The sequence below is a fragment of the Pan troglodytes genome, chromosome 7 (genome assembly GCF_028858775.2).
Source record: "Pan troglodytes isolate AG18354 chromosome 7, NHGRI_mPanTro3-v2.0_pri, whole genome shotgun sequence".
Classification (NCBI taxonomy): domain Eukaryota; kingdom Metazoa; phylum Chordata; class Mammalia; order Primates; family Hominidae; genus Pan; species Pan troglodytes.
The window spans coordinates 18,548,624-18,564,912 of record NC_072405.2 but is presented as its reverse complement, the minus strand read 5'-3'; the positions used below and the strand labels follow the sequence as shown (position 1 = coordinate 18,564,912).

Below are 16,289 nucleotides of genomic sequence, written 5' to 3'. Positions count from 1 at the left end.
TCAAATCTGTAGAACACAATGTGCTGTGTGCATCCTCGGATACTGTGTGTTCCTCTGCCATGACTACCTAGTCCAAGAGTAAACCGCACCTGCCACAGGGCCCGTGGCCTAGGTATGGGGAGTTGAGCTTTCAACCCCAAACAAGCAACTGATTCTGGAGACTGGACTTAGGTCTCTCACGATTCACTCCGGTAGAAGACGCGGTGATTCTATCTCCCTTGACGGACAGAATGATCGAAGACACAGGGCATGGCTTGCGCCACCCTTTGGCAGGTCTGTTTGAAGTCAGGGATAAGGGATGCTTCCTGTGACAACTTGACTCGCTACTCTGGCCATTTCATTAGGCAACTTCCAAACACAAATTCATAGAGAGAAGTTACCTTCCTCTCTACCACACTAGCAGGTGATGGTCTTTCCTGTTCTACCTTTTGGCTTTAGCTCCAGCCCCTCTTTACTTATTTATTTTTTCTGGTATTTTACGCATACCACACGAATTCATCTGAACAAACGGGGAACAAGTGCCACATCGTATCGACGTCTTACACGGCTGAAGGGCAAACCACCCTTTTTTCCAAAGTCCTTTTTCCATTTACCCACCAATTCAGCATGCTGCAGTACATTTCTTTTCGCATTCCCATCTTGGTCTTATCCCACATGTGGAGACGGATATGTTTTCTCGTTTTCTGTTGCAAGAATTACTAGTAACGAGAACACATCCTTCCCCACCAGCAAGCCCCAGTGTGATCGGTTTCTTTCGGCCTCCTGTGTCTCTTCCCCCCACCCCCACACCCCTCAGGGATTGCGTGAAAAAAACAATAGTTCAGTGATACTAACCTGAAATTACACGTCTACTTGCTTTCCCCGGCTGGCGCTGAGATGGACAGGTGCTGGAGCAGCCCCGCTGGAAGCGATGCAGCATCCAGGACGACGGAGGAAGGGGCGGAGAGGGACCTCTGCTTTCCAGGCTGCCTTTTATACTGCCTCTGGTCACCTGACATGGAACGTACCCTAACCTAATCAGTTACCTGTACCTTAATTGCAATTAACTTAATCCAATTACGTGACCTGGAAAGGTCTATCTGCACAGCCCACTCTAAGATCATGTCCACTGCTGACAGACATTCTAAAACCTACGTGTACAGCTGCAAGCTTTGAAGAATAGATGCTCCCCGTCAGACATGTAACACTGGTGCCTGTACCCCTGTCTTCTTTTCCATCTTTTTGTTTTGTTTTGTTTTGTTTTGTTTTAAAAAATGTGGTAAAATAGACACCTTTTAATTGGACCACATTTAGTCTATCTCGACGTGGGCCTCAGTGTCATCAAGGAGATTCTCCTTGACGTGCAGTCACGGCCATGATCCATCTTCAGAGCTTCTCTTTCTTCCCCAAGGTAAGTCTGTCAGCAGAGAACCCTGACCGCACCCTCATGTGTTTTCTCCTCCAGGAGGCGCTTGGAAACCACCGTGAATTGGACCGCACTGGGAAACACAGATGAGGAAAGTCAACAACGCTTTGTCCTTCAGTGCCTGGCTCCTTTTTCAGCTCGTCTTGCGACTCCAGGCATTATGCCTGAAAAGTGTCCCGGACGCCTGTGAGGCTCTAATTCCCTGGGTCCCATTGCCATGTCTCTGGATTTGCGAAGATCCACCGCACCTTCTGTGGAACTCCCGTGTCGGTGAACTTTTGTGCCACGGCCCCTAATTCTGCCCATGGTCATCTGCAGCTGCACGACTTAGGGTCCATGTTCCTTGGACGGGAAGAGACAGGCAGGAGTCGGAATGATGAACCAGCACACTGGGGCATTTTCTCACGTAGCCCAAGTGACCCCATGGTGTTCTTGAGCTTTGGAACCAGTCGCGTCCCCTTTGACACTGCACCCGGCTCCCAGTCTCTCAATCGTGTTGGCCCTCCGGCGATCTCCCGTTGGATGAATTGCTCCTGCTGAAACTCGAGTCCCCTTTGATTTGCGCTTCATTAATTATTCATGATTCAGGTGGGAAGGCCTGCTGACGACCCCCTGTGGCCGTTCTCTGAGCTTTCCTGTCACATCGTTTCCTTCCACGCTCTTTGGTTCCTTATGGTCCTGCTCCTTCTGCTGTCAGAGGAGCAGAGAGTTGATCTTATTGATTCTGGATACGGATACTTTCTAGGTGATCTGGATAATCCAGATAACGACCCTCAACAGCGGCGGAAAGGGAGCAGCCATTTGGTGTGTCTCAGAAAATCCCGCTCAGTTCCGAGGCCCCCTAGATGTGGAATCCTGCTCAGAGTTGTTCCCAGGTCAGAGAATGGAGAGAGCCTGTGCATGATGGGATCTCCCTGCCTAGATCTTTCAGTGAGTCTCTACCTCAGCTACTCTTAGGATCAGGGGGAGAACCACGGTGTCAGACATCCGGAAAGAAGACGGGATGAATGTTTTACCTCTGAAGTACATCCCAAATGTGGGAGTTGACTTCAGCTTTGCTGGGGTCTATTTGGCCAGTGAAACTCTGCCTGGTTCATTCGCACATCCGGAAGCCACTTCACGGGGGGCCGTCGCAACTGGAACCACACACTTGGCATCGGCGGTTGAGCCAAATGGGGACTCGTGGTGCAAGCAACGCTCCCCACGTGTTAGCGTGGGTGAGATTCGGTTGGCGGAATTTTACTAGGTGCGTGTTAGTAGAGTGGGGCTGAGGTTTTCTTGCTCCTGTGGTTGTATACGAAGTCAAAGGTCCTGCCCAGCCCTGCGGTCCCCTCAGTCAACTCTGTTTCGGAGACATAACGATTTGGATTGCCAACAAGTCAAGAAATGTTCAAGCCCTTGGATGTAGGGTAAAGAAAGGGAGATCAGACTGTCACTGTGTCTATGTAGAAGGGGAAGACATAAGAGACTCCATTTTGAAAAAGACCTGTACTTTAAACAATTGCTTTGCTGAGATGTTGATCATTTGTAGCTTTGCCGCGGCCCCTTTGACCCAACTTGGAGCTCACAAAAACCTGTGTTGTATAACATCGAGGCTTAAGGGATCTAGGGCTGTGCAGGGCGTGCCTTGTTAACCAAATGTTTACGAGCAGTATACTTGGTAAAAGTCATTGCCATTCTCTAGTCTCAATAAACCAGGGGCACAATGCACCGTGGAAAGCCACAGGGACCTCTGCCCTTGAAAGCAGGGTATTGTCCAAGGTTTCTCCCCATGTGACAGTCTGAAATATGGCCTCGTGGGATGGGAAAGACCTGACTGTCCCCCAGCCTGACACCCGTAATGGGTCTGTGCTGAGGTGGATTAGTCAAAGAGGAAAGCCTCTTGCAGTTGAGATGCAGGAAGGCCACTGTCTCCTGCTTGCCCCTGGGAACTGAATGTCTCGGTGTAAAGCCCGATCGTACATTTGTTCAACTCTGAGCTCGGAGAAAAGCTGCCCTGTGGCGGGAGGCGAGACGTGTTGGCAGTAATGCTGCCTTGTTATTCTTTACTCCGCTGAGATGTTTGGGTGGAGAGAAACATAAATCTGGCCTACGTGCATGTCCAGGCATAGTACCTTCCCTTGAACTTAGTCATGATATAGATTCTTTGGCTCACGTGTGTGTTTTTTTTTTTTGTTTTTGTTTTTGTTGCTGTTGACCTTCTCCTTATTATCACCCTGCTCTCCTACTACATTCCTTTTTGCTGAAATAATGAAAATCATAATCAATAAAAACTGAGGGAACTCAGAGGCCGGTGCCGGTGCAGGTCCTTGGTGTGCTGAGTGCCGGTCCCCTGGACCCACTGTTGTCTCCCTATACTTTGTCTCTGTGTCTTATTTCTTCTCTCCGTCTCTCATCCCACCCGACTAGAAACACCCACAGGTGTGGAGGGGCAGGCCACCCCTTCACTCGGAAAATCAGTTAAACACAAACACGGAATGAGAGTCAAAAGACAATATGTCATCTTTTTGAGAATTTTATTCACTTCAAAACCAATTAAACACACACATGTACAAAGGCATTCCACAGCCCAGTTTTCGAGGCTGAGGAAAGACCCCGAGAGCGCTCTGCACAGCACGCTTCCCAGCGTCCGAAACACTGCTCTCAGGGCGGGGCACAGCGGAAGGGCTGCACCTCTCAGGGTTCCCTAACTTTTCCCTTATTCAGTCATCTAGAGAGCAAATACACAGTAATTCCCCAGTTTCCTATTGACGTCCCAGCGGAAGTCTGACTCCTGCGCGTCACGCAGTTTCTGAGGCAACGAATCTCTGGCACGGAAGCTTTTCCTGGCGCGTTTCCGGAGAACCACGCGAACTACAACGTCCCTCACCAGAATTCAATGAGGCAGAGTCCCTGCATCTGCTCCCTGCCTGGCCTGGGCTCCCACATCCACAGAAGCGCCACAGCCGGGGAGCTTCGGAGTCACCGCACAGAGTCTGCTCTCTGCTCTGCACTCCTCAGTCCCACAGTCCCCTCCAAGTCACGGGAGCTGGAGGCCAAGGAGCCCCTGCCACCTGCAGTCTCACTCCAGGTCAGAATCGCTGTCCTCTGAGGAGGAGGAAACCTGAAGGTCCTCATAGAGGACGCTCGGTGGGACACGAACACGGGGACCCTCAGACTTCTCTGACACATGAGGGCTCTGAGCGAGGAAGGCTCCCGGCTTCTCAGGAGAGTGAAATGAGGGGGCCGCCAGGAGGCTGGAGCTCCAGCGTCCGTTTTCCAGTCTCCGGAAGAGCACTGTGAGAGGCTGGGCCCCATCATGGCTGGCCGCTGGGTGATGGGACATGGTGCAGGCCTGGGCAGTAGGCAGGCAAGGTCTGCTGTGCGGAGGCTGCCGGTCGACGCTGGGCACCTGGGCGGGTGTCCTCCTGCCCATCTGGGGCGACGTACTTGGTCCAAGTTCGGTTGCGGCTGGCGGAGGTTGGAGATTCTCCGGGGCCCCCAGCTCACCTCCCTGGATGGCGCTTTCGGGGATCTGGAAGGGACCCAGTCTCGGTTTCTTGGGGAAGTTCAGGCAAGCCTGAATCCGAGCCTGGGCAGGTCTCTTGGCTCCTGGCCCGAAGCTGAGATTGGAGCCTAGGCCCAAGCTGTGTGTGGCGGCTGGCGGGCAGGGCTGTGAGGTCACCGCAGGACGTTTGTCCTGTGCCTGGGGTCTGATGGCCTGGAGCAGGCCGTGGGTTTTGGAGGCAGCCTGGGGAACTTCTCGGCAGCCACCCTCAGGGCTGCTGTGTGTCGGCTTCACCACGAGGAGAGGCTCGGGGCCCTGCTGCCTGACTGCAGGCTGAGGGATGTCGGCCGCAGCCCCTGTCTGTCTTTCCTTTGGTCCAAGACTTGAGGAGGAGCTCAGACTGGCTTTTCTGAGGGGAGACGGCGAAGCCAAGACGGAGCCCCTGTCAGACGTTTCGGTAGCTGAGCGATCAGCGAGGACAGGGCCCAGGCGCGGCCTCTTACTGGTTGTGTGGACCGGCATTGGCCCGCTTGCAACCTGAAAGAGAGGAAACAACACAGGTTAGAAGTTCCTCCGCATGGAGCCAACGTGAAAATCAAGCACATCCAAAGACAAGGTGCACACGCCATGAAATTCTTAGTACAGTATCGACAGGCGGTCCTTGGAAGTAGGGACAGACCCTCCACTTGAGTGCTGATCAGGACAAGACACATGAAAGATGCGCTCTCGAGCTATGTGTAGCTGATCTAAGCACACCATTGTTCAAAAGATCGCGTCTTGGGCATTAACTGGATCAAAGCGCCTCCACTCAGCCTTCCATGAAGTGGAACGGACTGAGGCCCTTCCGAAGGCAGGTTGGTGGCTCAAGGGTACTCAGGACGTCTTCTCTGAACACATGCATGTTCCTGGGTTTAGCCTTCTCCACGTTTGGGGCCTCTGAGGGACTAATTTCCTCATGCCGCTAGGAACATGTTGTTGGCAGGCTTGCCATAATTGGACAGAAAGAAAGCAACAGGAAATACGGCATCTTCAGATGCCTTCGCCTGGAATCAAATTGACCTGGAAGGATCGTGGAGTCCCTGACCCCAAGAAGGCAAGAAAGAGGGGTTCCCCGATTTCCTCCCGCAGACGGGAAGCTGAAAGGAAATCAACCAGGGTGACCTAGAGGAGAAAAGGACCAGGGGCCCGGGGTGACACTCACCCTCAGATAATCAGAAGATTCCGTGGATCCTTTTCGATTCGGCAGCGGCTTCTCTGGAGGTTTCCCAGAAAATATGTGGAGGAGAGCCTTCCTCTGCGGGTCTTGTTGCCTGCAGAACAGAAAAAGGTTTTCTGTTCTCCTGGTTTTCCCCAGGAGACAGGGAGAACCCTGTGTGGGGCCCAGCCCCGTTCCGTGTTTTGTGATACAGAAATGGACATCTGGTGCCCTTTCCGCCTCTGCACCTTCCCTCACGTGCCAACCTTCCCGTCCCCCAGGTGGCCCTCTAGGCTTCCCAACTAAGGACTGTGATTTGGATTCCATCGCTTTTCCCCCTGTCGTGGGGAACCTGCACGAAGCGCCCCCGCCTCTCCCCGTCCCTGAATCTCCCAGAGCCAAAGGAGCTCCTGGGTGTGGAACCCCGGAGGACACGGAGCTCCGGCCTATTTCTCTGCAGCGTTCCTTCCCTGGCCCGGAGACGGAAAGGCACACGGTGTGCAGGTGCAGAGACACCATGTCCTTAGGAGGCAGTACCCTAAGAGTGGTGAAAACCCCTCCCACTGCTCACCTTGGTCTCTCTTCCTTCTCTCCCTTATCCTTGTTCAAGGGCCCCGGGTTGGCTTCAACCTGGGGCTTCCATGGTTTCAGGTTTTCCTTCCCTTCCTTTTTCCCCAAGGTCGCTGGAACCAGGGCTGCCTTCCAGCACTTCATGGGGCACCTGGTACTTCTGGCCGTGTGGCCAAAGGCCCCGCAGTTTTTGCACTTGAGCTGTGGGTGGAAAGGAAGTGATGTCGGTGAGTGAGCTGAAGCCACAGGCAGCGATCCCACGTCCACATTGGGACGGATTGTGAATTCAGAGCTGAATAAGGATTCCAAAGAGGGGACACCGGCATGGGGGCCGTTAAGAGCTGGGAGAGTTCGGATACGATGTTCCCTCCCAAAGCCCACGTGACGGAGGAACTCTGAAAGGAAGGACTCAAGGTTCCAAGGGGCACGACGGTGAACCCGAAGTCAACAACACAGCCAAACGTGGCTACACAGGACTCTAAGTAGAAAGGGAGGTTGCCCCCAAGAGTCTCTCAAGGGACCTATCGGGCCGGGGAGAAGGTCCCAAGCCACGCCCACCTTGGATGGGAAAAGCAACCTGGGTGGTGGTGACAGAGCTCTTTGGAATCCAACCCAGTCTCTGAGGACCGTGTGACAACCCCTCCCCCCGTCCCCACCCCCACCCCGATACCCAAGAGATCCAGGGCTAGACTTACCCTGGGATCTTCTTCATCGGGCGGGGGAGCCCTTGGCCCAACTGGGGCCCTCCGCTGCTTCTGGAGGGTCTGGGCTCTCACCAGCCTCTTGGCCCAAGATTTGGGGTCCCGACGTGCCATCATCTTCGTCGCCTGGGGGTTTTGTGACCGCCTTTTTCAGGGGCTGACTGTTGGGTCACCTGAAACACACACAAACACACACATGTCGATGGTTAAGCACATTGGATATTCACACACCCACAGGAAGCCACCTGCTAACTCCCTGCCGGTGTGGTCATGAGGAGACCTCACCACCAGTCGGTCAAATCTGTAGAACACAATGTGCTGTGTGCATCCTCGGATACTGTGTGTTCCTCTGCCATGACTACCTAGTCCAAGAGTAAACCGCACCTGCCACAGGGCCCGTGGCCTAGGTATGGGGAGTTGAGCTTTCAACCCCAAACAAGCAACTGATTCTGGAGACTGGACTTAGGTCTCTCACGATTCACTCCGGTAGAAGACGCGGTGATTCTATCTCCCTTGACGGACAGAATGATCGAAGACACAGGGCATGGCTTGCGCCACCCTTTGGCAGGTCTGTTTGAAGTCAGGGATAAGGGATGCTTCCTGTGACAACTTGACTCGCTACTCTGGCCATTTCATTAGGCAACTTCCAAACACAAATTCATAGAGAGAAGTTACCTTCCTCTCTACCACACTAGCAGGTGATGGTCTTTCCTGTTCTACCTTTTGGCTTTAGCTCCAGCCCCTCTTTACTTATTTATTTTTTCTGGTATTTTACGCATACCACACGAATTCATCTGAACAAACGGGGAACAAGTGCCACATCGTATCGACGTCTTACACGGCTGAAGGGCAAACCACCCTTTTTTCCAAAGTCCTTTTTCCATTTACCCACCAATTCAGCATGCTGCAGTACATTTCTTTTCGCATTCCCATCTTGGTCTTATCCCACATGTGGAGACGGATATGTTTTCTCGTTTTCTGTTGCAAGAATTACTAGTAACGAGAACACATCCTTCCCCACCAGCAAGCCCCAGTGTGATCGGTTTCTTTCGGCCTCCTGTGTCTCTTCCCCCCACCCCCACACCCCTCAGGGATTGCGTGAAAAAAACAATAGTTCAGTGAAACTAACCTGAAATTACGCGTCTACTTGCTTTCCCCGGCTGGCGCTGAGATGGGCAGGTGCTGGAGCAGCCCCGCTGGAAGCGATGCAGCATCCAGGACGACGGAGGAAGGGGCGGAGAGGGACCTCTGCTTTCCAGGCTGCCTTTTATACTGCCTCTGGTCACCTGACATGGAACGTACCCTAACCTAATCAGTTACCTGTACCTTAATTGCAATTAACTTAATCCAATTACGTGACCTGGAAAGGTCTATCTGCACAGCCCACTCTAACATCATGTCCACTGCTGACAGACATTCTAAAACCTACGTGTACAGCTGCAAGCTTTGAAGAATAGATGCTCCCCGTCAGACATGTAACACTGGTGCCTGTACCCCTGTCTTCTTTTCCATCTTTTTGTTTTGTTTTGTTTTGTTTTGTTTTGTTTTAAAAAATGTGGTAAAATAGACACCTTTTAATTGGACCACATTTAGTCTATCTCGACGTGGGCCTCAGTGTCATCAAGGAGATTCTCCTTGACGTGCAGTCACGGCCATGATCCATCTTCAGAGCTTCTCTTTCTTCCCCAAGGTAAGTCTGTCAGCAGAGAACCCTGACCGCACCCTCATGTGTTTTCTCCTCCAGGAGGCGCTTGGAAACCACCGTGAATTGGACCGCACTGGGAAACACAGATGAGGAAAGTCAACAACGCTTTGTCCTTCAGTGCCTGGCTCCTTTTTCAGCTCGTCTTGCGACTCCAGGCATTATGCCTGAAAAGTGTCCCGGACGCCTGTGAGGCTCTAATTCCCTGGGTCCCATTGCCATGTCTCTGGATTTGCGAAGATCCACCGCACCTTCTGTGGAACTCCCGTGTCGGTGAACTTTTGTGCCACGGCCCCTAATTCTGCCCATGGTCATCTGCAGCTGCACGACTTAGGGTCCATGTTCCTTGGACGGGAAGAGACAGGCAGGAGTCGGAATGATGAACCAGCACACTGGGGCATTTTCTCACGTAGCCCAAGTGACCCCATGGTGTTCTTGAGCTTTGGAACCAGTCGCGTCCCCTTTGACACTGCACCCGGCTCCCAGTCTCTCAATCGTGTTGGCCCTCCGGCGATCTCCCGTTGGATGAATTGCTCCTGCTGAAACTCGAGTCCCCTTTGATTTGCGCTTCATTAATTATTCATGATTCAGGTTGGAAGGCCTGCTGACGACCCCCTGTGGCCGTTCTCTGAGCTTTCCTGTCACATCGTTTCCTTCCACGCTCTTTGGTTCCTTATGGTCCTGCTCCTTCTGCTGTCAGAGGAGCAGAGAGTTGATCTTATTGATTCTGGATACGGATACTTTCTAGGTGATCTGGATAATCCAGATAACGACCCTCAACAGCGGCGGAAAGGGAGCAGCCATTTGGTGTGTCTCAGAAAATCCCGCTCAGTTCCGAGGCCCCCTAGATGTGGAATCCTGCTCAGAGTTGTTCCCAGGTCAGAGAATGGAGAGAGCCTGTGCATGATGGGATCTCCCTGCCTAGATCTTTCAGTGAGTCTCTACCTCAGCTACTCTTAGGATCAGGGGGAGAACCACGGTGTCAGACATCCGGAAAGAAGACGGGATGAATGTTTTACCTCTGAAGTACATCCCAAATGTGGGAGTTGACTTCAGCTTTGCTGGGGTCTATTTGGCCAGTGAAACTCTGCCTGGTTCATTCGCACATCCGGAAGCCACTTCACGGGGGGCCGTCGCAACTGGAACCACACACTTGGCATCGGCGGTTGAGCCAAATGGGGACTCGTGGTGCAAGCAACGCTCCCCACGTGTTAGCGTGGGTGAGATTCGGTTGGCGGAATTTTACTAGGTGCGTGTTAGTAGAGTGGGGCTGAGGTTTTCTTGCTCCTGTGGTTGTATACGAAGTCAAAGGTCCTGCCCAGCCCTGCGGTCCCCTCAGTCAACTCTGTTTCGGAGACATAACGATTTGGATTGCCAACAAGTCAAGAAATGTTCAAGCCCTTGGATGTAGGGTAAAGAAAGGGAGATCAGACTGTCACTGTGTCTATGTAGAAGGGGAAGACATAAGAGACTCCATTTTGAAAAAGACCTGTACTTTAAACAATTGCTTTGCTGAGATGTTGATCATTTGTAGCTTTGCCGCGGCCCCTTTGACCCAACTTGGAGCTCACAAAAACCTGTGTTGTATAACATCGAGGCTTAAGGGATCTAGGGCTGTGCAGGGCGTGCCTTGTTAACCAAATGTTTACGAGCAGTATACTTGGTAAAAGTCATTGCCATTCTCTAGTCTCAATAAACCAGGGGCACAATGCACCGTGGAAAGCCACAGGGACCTCTGCCCTTGAAAGCAGGGTATTGTCCAAGGTTTCTCCCCATGTGACAGTCTGAAATATGGCCTCGTGGGATGGGAAAGACCTGACTGTCCCCCAGCCTGACACCCGTAATGGGTCTGTGCTGAGGTGGATTAGTCAAAGAGGAAAGCCTCTTGCAGTTGAGATGCAGGAAGGCCACTGTCTCCTGCTTGCCCCTGGGAACTGAATGTCTCGGTGTAAAGCCCGATCGTACATTTGTTCAACTCTGAGCTCGGAGAAAAGCTGCCCTGTGGCGGGAGGCGAGACGTGTTGGCAGTAATGCTGCCTTGTTATTCTTTACTCCGCTGAGATGTTTGGGTGGAGAGAAACATAAATCTGGCCTACGTGCATGTCCAGGCATAGTACCTTCCCTTGAACTTAGTCATGATATAGATTCTTTGGCTCACGTGTGTGTTTTTTTTTTTTGTTTTTTGTTTTGTTGTTGTTGACCTTCTCCTTATTATCACCCTGCTCTCCTACTACATTCCTTTTTGCTGAAATAATGAAAATCATAATCAATAAAAACTGAGGGAACTCAGAGGCCGGTGCCGGTGCAGGTCCTTGGTGTGCTGAGTGCCGGTCCCCTGGACCCACTGTTGTCTCCCTATACTTTGTCTCTGTGTCTTATTTCTTCTCTCCGTCTCTCATCCCACCCGACTAGAAACACCCACAGGTGTGGAGGGGCAGGCCACCCCTTCACTCGGAAAATCAGTTAAACACAAACACGGAATGAGAGTCAAAAGACAATATGTCATCTTTTTGAGAATTTTATTCACTTCAAAACCAATTAAACACACACATGTACAAAGGCATTCCACAGCCCAGTTTTCGAGGCTGAGGAAAGACCCCGAGAGCGCTCTGCACAGCACGCTTCCCAGCGTCCGAAACACTGCTCTCAGGGCGGGGCACAGCGGAAGGGCTGCACCTCTCAGGGTTCCCTAACTTTTCCCTTATTCAGTCATCTAGAGAGCAAATACACAGTAATTCCCCAGTTTCCTATTGACGTCCCAGCGGAAGTCTGACTCCTGCGCGTCACGCAGTTTCTGAGGCAACGAATCTCTGGCACGGAAGCTTTTCCTGGCGCGTTTCCGGAGAACCACGCGAACTACAACGTCCCTCACCAGAATTCAATGAGGCAGAGTCCCTGCATCTGCTCCCTGCCTGGCCTGGGCTCCCACATCCACAGAAGCGCCACAGCCGGGGAGCTTCGGAGTCACCGCACAGAGTCTGCTCTCTGCTCTGCACTCCTCAGTCCCACAGTCCCCTCCAAGTCACGGGAGCTGGAGGCCAAGGAGCCCCTGCCACCTGCAGTCTCACTCCAGGTCAGAATCGCTGTCCTCTGAGGAGGAGGAAACCTGAAGGTCCTCATAGAGGACGCTCGGTGGGACACGAACACGGGGACCCTCAGACTTCTCTGACACATGAGGGCTCTGAGCGAGGAAGGCTCCCGGCTTCTCAGGAGAGTGAAATGAGGGGGCCGCCAGGAGGCTGGAGCTCCAGCGTCCGTTTTCCAGTCTCCGGAAGAGCACTGTGAGAGGCTGGGCCCCATCATGGCTGGCCGCTGGGTGATGGGACATGGTGCAGGCCTGGGCAGTAGGCAGGCAAGGTCTGCTGTGCGGAGGCTGCCGGTCGACGCTGGGCACCTGGGCGGGTGTCCTCCTGCCCATCTGGGGCGACGTACTTGGTCCAAGTTCGGTTGCGGCTGGCGGAGGTTGGAGATTCTCCGGGGACCCCAGCTCACCTCCCTGGATGGCGCTTTCGGGGATCTGGAAGGGACCCAGTCTCGGTTTCTTGGGGAAGTTCAGGCAAGCCTGAATCCGAGCCTGGGCAGGTCTCTTGGCTCCTGGCCCGAAGCTGAGATTGGAGCCTAGGCCCAAGCTGTGTGTGGCGGCTGGCGGGCAGGGCTGTGAGGTCACCGCAGGACGTATGTCTTGTGCCTGGGGTCTGATGGCCTGGAGCAGGCCGTGGGTTTTGGAGGCAGCCTGGGGAACTTCTCGGCAGCCACCCTCAGGGCTGCTGTGTGTCGGCTTCACCACGAGGAGAGGCTCGGGGCCCTGATGCCTGACTGCAGGCTGAGGGATGTCGGCCGCAGCCCCTGTCTGTCTTTCCTTTGGTCCAAGACTTGAGGAGGAGCTCAGACTGGCTTTTCTGAGGGGAGACGGCGAAGCCAAGACGGAGCCCCTGTCAGACGTTTCGGTAGCTGAGCGATCAGCGAGGACAGGGCCCAGGCGCGGCCTCTTACTGGTTGTGTGGACCGGCATTGGCCCGCTTGCAACCTGAAAGAGAGGAAACAACACAGGTTAGAAGTTCCTCCGCATGGAGCCAACGTGAAAATCAAGCACATCCAAAGACAAGGTGCACACGCCATGAAATTCTTAGTACAGTATCGACAGGCGGTCCTTGGAAGTAGGGACAGACCCTCCACCTGAGTGCTGATCAGGACAAGACACATGAAAGATGCGCTCTCGAGCTATGTGTAGCTGATCTAAGCACACCATTGTTCAAAAGATCGCGTCTTGGGCATTAACTGGATCAAAGCGCCTCCACTCAGCCTTCCATGAAGTGGAACGGACTGAGGCCCTTCCGAAGGCAGGTTGGTGGCTCAAGGGTACTCAGGACGTCTTCTCTGAACACATGCATGTTCCTGGGTTTAGCCTTCTCCACGTTTGGGGCCTCTGAGGGACTAATTTCCTCATGCCGCTAGGAACATGTTGTTGGCAGGCTTGCCATAATTGGACAGAAAGAAAGCAACAGGAAATACGGCATCTTCAGATGCCTTCGCCTGGAATCAAATTGACCTGGAAGGATCGTGGAGTCCCTGACCCCAAGAAGGCAAGAAAGAGGGGTTCCCCGATTTCCTCCCGCAGACGGGAAGCTGAAAGGAAATCAACCAGGGTGACCTAGAGGAGAAAAGGACCAGGGGCCCGGGGTGACACTCACCCTCAGATAATCAGAAGATTCCGTGGATCCTTTTCGATTCGGCAGCGGCTTCTCTGGAGGTTTCCCAGAAAATATGTGGAGGAGAGCCTTCCTCTGCGGGTCTTGTTGCCTGCAGAACAGAAAAAGGTCAGGCCGTGCCCCCTGGTTTTCCCCAGGAGACAGGGAGAACCCTGTGTGGGGCCCAGCCCCGTTCCGTGTTTTGTGATACAGAAATGGACATCTGGTGCCCTTTCCGCCTCTGCACCTTCCCTCACGTGCCAACCTTCCCGTCCCCCAGGTGGCCCTCTAGGCTTCCCAACTAAGGACTGTGATTTGGATTCCATCGCTTTTCCCCCTGTCGTGGGGAACCTGCACGAAGCGCCCCCGCCTCTCCCCGTCCCTGAATCTCCCAGAGCCAAAGGAGCTCCTGGGTGTGGAACCCGGGAGGACACGGAGCTCCGGCCTATTTCTCTGCAGCGTTCCTTCCCTGGCCCGGAGACGGAAAGGCACACGGTGTGCAGGTGCAGAGACACCATGTCCTTAGGAGGCAGTACCCTAAGAGTGGTGAAAACCCCTCCCACTGCTCACCTTGGTCTCTCTTCCTTCTCTCCCTTATCCTTGTTCAAGGGCCCCGGGTTGGCTTCAACCTGGGGCTTCCATGGTTTCAGGTTTTCCTTCCCTTCCTTTTTCCCCAAGGTCGCTGGAACCAGGGCTGCCTTCCAGCACTTCATGGGGCACCTGGTACTTCTGGCCGTGTGGCCAAAGGCCCCGCAGTTTTTGCACTTGAGCTGTGGGTGGAAAGGAAGTGATGTCGGTGAGTGAGCTGAAGCCACAGGCAGCGATCCCACGTCCACATTGGGACGGATTGTGAATTCAGAGCTGAATAAGGATTCCAAAGAGGGGACACCGGCATGGGGGCCGTTAAGTGCTGGGAGAGTTCGGATACGATGTTCCCTCCCAAAGCCCACGTGACGGAGGAACTCTGAAAGGAAGGACTCAAGGTTCCAAGGGGCACGACGGTGAACCCGAAGTCAACAACACAGCCAAACGTGGCTACACAGGACTCTAAGTAGAAAGGGAGGTTGCCCCCAAGAGTCTCTCAAGGGACCTATCGGGCCGGGGAGAAGGTCCCAAGCCACGCCCACCTTGGATGGGAAAAGCAACCTGGGTGGTGGTGACAGAGCTCTTTGGAATCCAACCCAGTCTCTGAGGACCGTGTGACATCCCCTCCCCCCGTCCCCACCCCCACCCCGATACCCAAGAGATCCAGGGCTAGACTTACCCTGGGATCTTCTTCATCGGGCGGGGGAGCCCTTGGCCCAACTGGGGCCCTCCGCTGCTTCTGGAGGGTCTGGGCTCTCACCAGTCTCTTGGCCCAAGATTTGGGGTCCCGACGTGCCATCATCTTCGTCGCCTGGGGGTTTTGTGACCGCCTTTTTCAGGGGTTGACTGTTGGGTCACCTGAAACACACACAAACACACACATGTCGATGGTTAAGCACATTGGATATTCACACACCCACAGGAAGCCACCTGCTAACTCCCTGCCGGTGTGGTCATGAGGAGACCTCACCACCAGTCGGTCAAATCTGTAGAACACAATGTGCTGTGTGCATCCTCGGATACTGTGTGTTCCTCTGCCATGACTACCTAGTCCAAGAGTAAACCGCACCTGCCACAGGGCCCGTGGCCTAGGTATGGGGAGTTGAGCTTTCAACCCCAAACAAGCAACTGATTCTGGAGACTGGACTTAGGTCTCTCACGATTCACTCCGGTAGAAGACGCGGTGATTCTATCTCCCTTGACGGACAGAATGATCGAAGACACAGGGCATGGCTTGCGCCACCCTTTGGCAGGTCTGTTTGAAGTCAGGGATAAGGGATGCTTCCTGTGACAACTTGAATCGCTACTCTGGCCATTTCATTAGGCAACTTCCAAACACAAATTCATAGAGAGAAGTTACCTTCCTCTCTACCACACTAGCAGGTGATGGTCTTTCCTGTTCTACCTTTTGGCTTTAGCTCCAGCCCCTCTTTACTTATTTATTTTTTCTGGTATTTTACGCATACCACACGAATTCATCTGAACAAACGGGGAACAAGTGCCACATCGCATCGACGTCTTACACGGCTGAAGGGCAAACCACCCTTTTTTCCAAAGTCCTTTTTCCATTTACCCACCAATTCAGCATGCTGCAGTACATTTCTTTTCGCATTCCCATCTTGGTCTTATCCCACATGTGGAGACGGATATGTTTTCTCGTTTTCTGTTGCAAGAATTACTAGTAACGAGAACACATCCTTCCCCACCAGCAAGCCCCAGTGTGATCGGTTTCTTTCGGCCTCCTGTGTCTCTTCCCCCCACCCCCACACCCCTCAGGGATTGCGTGAAAAAAACAATAGTTCAGTGAAACTAACCTGAAATTACGCGTCTACTTGCTTTCCCCGGCTGGCGCTGAGATGGGCAGGTGCTGGAGCAGCCCCGCTGGAAGCGATGCAGCATCCAGGACGACGGAGGAAGGGGCGGAGAGGGACCTCTGCTTTCCAGGCTGCCTTTTAT

The 16,289-nt window shown here is 53.4% G+C and overlaps 2 protein-coding genes across 2 annotated transcripts; both read right to left on the bottom strand.

Moving 5' to 3' along the window:
• Positions 1-4,466: 4,466 nt before the first annotated feature.
• Positions 4,467-7,489, bottom strand: LOC134810708 (protein FAM90A15). Its single transcript, XM_063816753.1, has 4 exons — positions 7,353-7,489; positions 6,659-6,858; positions 6,094-6,202; positions 4,467-5,429 (listed from the first exon to the last, which is right to left on the bottom strand). Exons 1-4 carry the CDS (start codon positions 7,473-7,475, stop codon positions 4,467-4,469), a joined length of 1,395 nt encoding a protein of 464 aa, XP_063672823.1. The 5' UTR covers positions 7,476-7,489.
• Positions 7,490-12,124: 4,635 nt separating this feature from the next.
• Positions 12,125-15,135, bottom strand: LOC129135827 (protein FAM90A15). Its single transcript, XM_054657640.2, has 4 exons — positions 15,013-15,135; positions 14,319-14,518; positions 13,752-13,860; positions 12,125-13,087 (listed from the first exon to the last, which is right to left on the bottom strand). The coding sequence occupies exons 1-4, from the start codon at positions 15,133-15,135 to the stop codon at positions 12,125-12,127; spliced, it is 1,395 nt and encodes a 464-aa protein (XP_054513615.2).
• Positions 15,136-16,289: the final 1,154 nt, after the last annotated feature.

Excerpts from the sequence above, each read along its gene's own strand:
- LOC134810708 (XM_063816753.1), bottom strand. The coding sequence starts at position 7,475 with ATGATGGCACGTCGGGACCCCAAATCTTGGGCCAAGAGGCTGGTGAGA. Across the intron at positions 6,859-7,352 it reads CCGATGAAGAAGATCCCAGG|CTCAAGTGCAAAAACTGCGG; the intron begins GTAAGTCTAGCC and ends TTCCACCCACAG. Across the intron at positions 6,203-6,658 it reads GAGAAGGAAGAGAGACCAAG|GCAACAAGACCCGCAGAGGA; the intron begins GTGAGCAGTGGG and ends TCTGTTCTGCAG.
- LOC129135827 (XM_054657640.2), bottom strand. The coding sequence starts at position 15,135 with ATGATGGCACGTCGGGACCCCAAATCTTGGGCCAAGAGACTGGTGAGA. Across the intron at positions 14,519-15,012 it reads CCGATGAAGAAGATCCCAGG|CTCAAGTGCAAAAACTGCGG; the intron begins GTAAGTCTAGCC and ends TTCCACCCACAG. Across the intron at positions 13,861-14,318 it reads GAGAAGGAAGAGAGACCAAG|GCAACAAGACCCGCAGAGGA; the intron begins GTGAGCAGTGGG and ends TCTGTTCTGCAG.